Raw genomic sequence first — 5076 nt, 5'->3', positions numbered from 1 at the left:
CCCCCCGCTCAGCGACTTTCAAAAACATCTTCGTAGTCTGTTTACGATGAATTGAATTTCGCTTTCCAGAGCCAGTATGTTTTTAGCAATGGAAGGTCATTCTCTTTGGGTTTCTGTTTCAAATGAAACATTACTCATGGAAAAACGGGAATGTTTTAGAGTACTTCCTAGAGGGCCACCGGGTAAGAAAAGTTGTGTCTGTGTCTGCATGGGACACTCAGGCCTAGGAAGTCAGGATTTCCCCTGCCGCGTAGGACGAGGCCGAGCTGTCCAGAGTCAGTGTTGGTGTCTTTGCCCACTTAGTCTGTGATGTGTTCCACGTTCGTATCGTTGAGTTCCCTCTTTAGGTTTGGTTTGGCTGTTGAGACCAATATCGGATGAGTCTTCAGTATCAGAATCTATTTGTGGATTCTGGGATGGGCCAGGTGATGCCTGTGTGTTAGCTCCGGTGTTTGTGTTGGGCAAAAGACTACAGTTATCTACAGTCACCCAGCATATACAGGTAGAGTCTATAAAATATTTTCTAAGTCACTTAATAAGTCTACCCTTTGGGTTTGATTTATCTGTTATCTTTATGAAGGAAGCGTACTGTTTATGCTTGGGAGAATAATGACGCCTCCCAAAATGTCTGCATCCTAACCCCTTGAGCCTGTGACTATGTTAGGTTACATGGCAGAGGGAATTAAGGTTGCTAATCAGCTGACTTAAATGGGAAGATTATCCTGGGTGATCTGGGTGGACCCACTGTAACCACAAGGGTCATTAAAAGTGGAAGAGGGAGGCCGGAGAGTCAGTGTCAGAGTGATGCAACCACAAAGACTCAGCTGGTCACTGATGGCTTTGAGCTGCAGGAAGGGGCCATGAGCCAAGGGATGAATGCAGCCTCTAGAAGCTGGGGCGGGCGGGGATGTGTGTTCTCCGGAAAGGGACACGGCCTGCCCACATCTTGATTTTAGTCCAGCGAGGCGCTTGCCAGACTTCTGACCTCCAGAACTATAAGGAAATAAATTTGTGTTGTTTTAAGCCAGTAAGCTGGTGGCAGTTTGTTGTAGCACCAATAGAAAACGAATACACTGTTCTGTGTATTGAAGTTAAAGTAGGTGCAGATTTTTAAACTCTCAGAGACATTCTGAGGTAACACTCCATGCGTGGCAGTATCTTCTTCGAAACTGTTGCATAAGGCACTGTCCATCACAGCGTCACACGCTTGAGTGGATGCTCCCAGCGACGTCACCTCCTTTTACAGCCTGGCTGTCAGTCTTCTCTCATTGGTAGATCTCGGCATCCCAGCCCGGGTTCCTGTGCCATCCCCCACCTGGAAACAAGCATCTAGACGCATGTCAGAGCGGCTGTTGGTGAAGTTACCAGAGAACTGGGCGAAAGCGTTCTGGTCTGAACGCTTAGTGGGAAGTGAAACACGAAAGCAGATTCAAATCAGGTCGAGAGCAGAGGAATTGGGAGGTTCATGCTGTAGAGGATGGAACATCATGTGAGATGTAACTCAAGCCGGTTTGTGCATCGATTAAAGAAACAGTGGTCTCTTGACACACACCGTAACTCTTGACAAGTATTAGCTGAACGTCCACTCAAGTTCACTCGTCCAGCTGTAGTGATGGGTTCAAGAGCAACAGGACTGACAGTTTTTGAAAGAGGTCAGCTCTTCTTCAGTAGGGCTTCTGAACCCAGGCCAGAGATCAGGATTCTAAGAGCAAAGTGAGTGAACGATGTGGCACAGCCTGGCCATCAGTGCCTGCCTGGCACCAGGGAGTGTTGGCTCAGAGGCAGGCATGGACCACCGCTGGGTGAGCCTGGGGAACACTGCTGGGTGAGAGGCCATCACAAAAGGCCACATCTTATATGATCCCACTTAGATGAAATGTTCAGACAGCTAAATCTATAGAGACAGAGTGTAGACGGGTGGTTGCCTGGCGCTGGAGGGGGTTGGGGAGAAACGGGAAGTGACGGCTGATGGGTGTGGGGTTTCTTTGGGGGATGATGAGCGTGTTCTAAAACTGACTGTGGCTTTGGCCACGTTACTCTGAATGTGCCCCAACCATTAACGTGTATGCTTTATTTATTTATTTTTGGCTGCGTTGGGTCTTCGTTGCTGTGCACGGGCTTTCTCTAGTTGCGGCGAGCGGGGGCTACTCTTTGTTGCGGTGCGCGGGCTTCTCACTGCGGTGGCTTCTCTTGTTGCGGAGCATGGGCTCTAGGTGCATGGGCTTCAGTAGTCATGGCACGTGGGTTCAGTAGTTGTGGCTCGCGGGCTCCAGAGCGCAGGCTCAGTAGTTGTGGCACACGGGCTTGGTTGTTCAGTGGCATGTGGGATCTTCCCAGACCAGGGCTGGAATCCGTGTCCCCTGCATTGGCAGGCGGATTCTTAACCACTGTGTCAGCAGGGAAGTAAGTCCCCACGTGTGTGCTTTAAACAGATGAATTGAATGATATGTGAATTATAGCTCAGTAGAGCTGTTGAAAAAGAAATAAGCATGTGAGGTGACTGCATGACAGAGGCTTACCCACAGCCATGTGGGGATTTGATAAAAGCCACCTACTTCTGAGAGTGCCCTGGAGGTGTGGCAAGTACCTGCTTCGGGCCTTGGAGCCATCACGGTCAAAAAATGCCTCCGTCTTCTTCCTGAAGCTTTTGTTCTTGAATGTTGGTTTTAGGGACGGGTCTGTTGACCAGAGAGTCGGGGTCTTAGTGGACACTGTCTGTCTCCGTCCGGGACTCCCATTTTCCTTTTCCTCCCGGGTGGGTCCTTGTTCACAGGGATAGTGGCTAGTTTGGTGGACGTGTGACCGCGATGCACTTCTACCGCCCTCGGGAAGCATATGTTCCTGGGGACCTTGCCACGTCCTCAACATGCCTCTGTTAAGTCCCGTCTGTACCGAATGAACTCCTGCACTTACAGAGCTTATGATTCCTTAGGGTATGCATTTTCATAAACAGAGACAATGGTCCGACAGGGCCTGTAGGCCACCCATCCTTCAGTTGGGCACCAGTAGGATTTTGGTACCATTCTGAAGCCTTTTGCTGGATTTACACTCCCCCCGTCCCACCGGCTGGGGCTTGTCCCAGGGCTCATGGCACGTGGGCTGTTGGGGGAAGGGGTCTCGCCACAGGTGTGTAGGGTTCGCGGGGTAGGGGTGGAGGTCGGCTTGCTCGCTGATGGCAGGGCCAGCACCCAGGCTGCTGCCACAGAGCCATGGCCAGGGCAGCTGCTGACCCTTGGCCGTCCTGGGGGCCCCACGAGCCAGGAGGTGGCGGCTGAGCGCTGTCCTTGATTCTGTCTAGACACCTAGGGGAAGGGAAGAGTTTATTCTCGGGGCCCAGGCAGTCGCTCATTCACGAGAATTGTAGTGATTGCCTTCGTTCACGGAGCCTCCATCGAGGGCACTCTGCCAGGTACTGCATTAGAGGTTAAACGCACGAGGAGGGACAGGCCCATAGTTTAACGGAGAAAAGAGAAAATAACCCTGTGACCCTATGGAAAGTAAGTCTTTGGTAGGTAAGTACAATGAAGGAGTGGGGGGTCAGTGCCTGGCATCTGCACGAGCCAGAGCAGAGACCCTAGAGCACAGGACCGGGCCGATGGTCTGACCTAGACTTGGCGTCAGACGCCTGGGGTGGAGTCGGCGGTGGGTGATGGAAAGGCAGGTTAGAGCCCAGCCTGGAAGGGTTTTACATGCCAGGAGTGCCTGTGTGACATGGGTCTGCCCCCGAGTGTTACTGAGCACCCCTAAGGGCTGGATACTGCTAGGGGCTCAGCTCCATGACAGCCCTGAAAGGTGGGTGTCAATGTTCCCATTTTACAGCTGAAGATACTGAGCCAGACCTCGTGGTCTGCCGAGGGTCACAGAGCTGGTACATGGCTGCATCGGGATTTGAATCAGCCTGTGTTCCATCTCCTATACCAGGCTTGCATTCTCTCTGGAGAGAGAAACCCCCCAGAGGGAGAAGCATGGAGACTGAAGCCAGGGCATTAACTGTTAGGTTGAAGTGCAGGGAAGTGCCCTTTGCATGGGTCGAAGGTCACGTCCAGCAGCGTTGGGGTCTGAGGAGTGAGGACCCTCTGGGCCAGGAGTGGCTGGCAGAGGTCTCGTGGAGGAGGTGGGGACGGAGCAAGGCCTCCGTGTGGACTTGGGATGGATAGAGATGAGGGGAGGGGGCAGGCTGGGAGGTGGGGCTGGTGGGGACCCACGTGACGGGCTGGAGGTGACGGGGGGACGTCTGTTCAAGTGGGCACCCATGCAGATCTCGGGAGCCTGGAGGTGATGGCGGTCCGTGCTCCAGGTCCTAGGGAGACAGCTTTGGATTTGACCCTGGGCTTTCTCTGATCCTCCCGTACATGTCCTCTGCAGGAAACAGGCGAGCAGATCGCTATCAAGCAGTGCCGGCAGGAGCTTAGTCCCCGGAACCGCGAGCGCTGGTGCCTGGAGATCCAGATCATGAGGAGGTGAGGGCCTGGTGCACGAGCGCGCCCGGGTGAGGGACCGCAGGGCCGGGGGGCCTGGGATGTCAGAATGACTCTGGAGGGAGCTAGCAGGCTGAGCTTTGGGATGTGGAGCAACAGCCCCAGTTCTGTCTGGGCAAGAGTCATAAATTCCAGTTCCTCAATAAGGAGCCCAGCCACATTGTCCAGAGGGGCGACTTCTGGAGGAGTGGCAGTTACAGCCCACCACTTGGCCTTGCCAAGGGCTCTTGGGGGGTTTTCTTTGTTGTATTAAATTATTTAAAATAGCCATCACAGTGAATTTTCCTTTGTTGGCAAAAGTCGTTTTTTCTCCAGTGTTTTCATTTCCGAGCTGGTATGTGAGTCTCCCGTGCCCTGAGCCTGTTGCTGTCGTCTGTTCCTCCAGGGTGCCCTCCCAGCCAGGAAGGCATGTGGGGAAGCTCACAGACCGACAGGCCCCAAACAGGGACTCCCTGCTGGAGCTCAGGGAAAGGGGAGGCGTCCCCTTGTTTGCAGGTGCACGTGCGCACGCTCGTGCGCACACACACACACACACACACACACACACACACACACACCACACACACACCACACCACACACACACACACACACTACACC

At 53.4% G+C, this 5076-nt stretch overlaps 1 protein-coding gene across 1 annotated transcript in view; it reads left to right on the top strand.

Moving 5' to 3' along the window:
- Positions 1–5076, top strand: part of IKBKB (inhibitor of nuclear factor kappa B kinase subunit beta) — a 47278-nt gene that overhangs the window by 7289 nt on the left and 34913 nt on the right. Inside the window, exon 3 of the mRNA XM_007455471.1 lies at positions 4366–4460. Coding sequence (XP_007455533.1) covers positions 4366–4460 — 95 coding nt within the window. The remainder of the gene's footprint in view (positions 1–4365; positions 4461–5076) is intronic.

Source organism: Lipotes vexillifer, unplaced genomic scaffold, assembly GCF_000442215.2.
Source record: "Lipotes vexillifer unplaced genomic scaffold, Lipotes_vexillifer_v1.1 scaffold414, whole genome shotgun sequence".
NCBI classification, from domain to species: Eukaryota; Metazoa; Chordata; class Mammalia; order Artiodactyla; family Lipotidae; genus Lipotes; species Lipotes vexillifer.
Note: the sequence above shows the minus strand (reverse complement) of the source record. Positions and strands in the feature narration are given on the sequence as shown.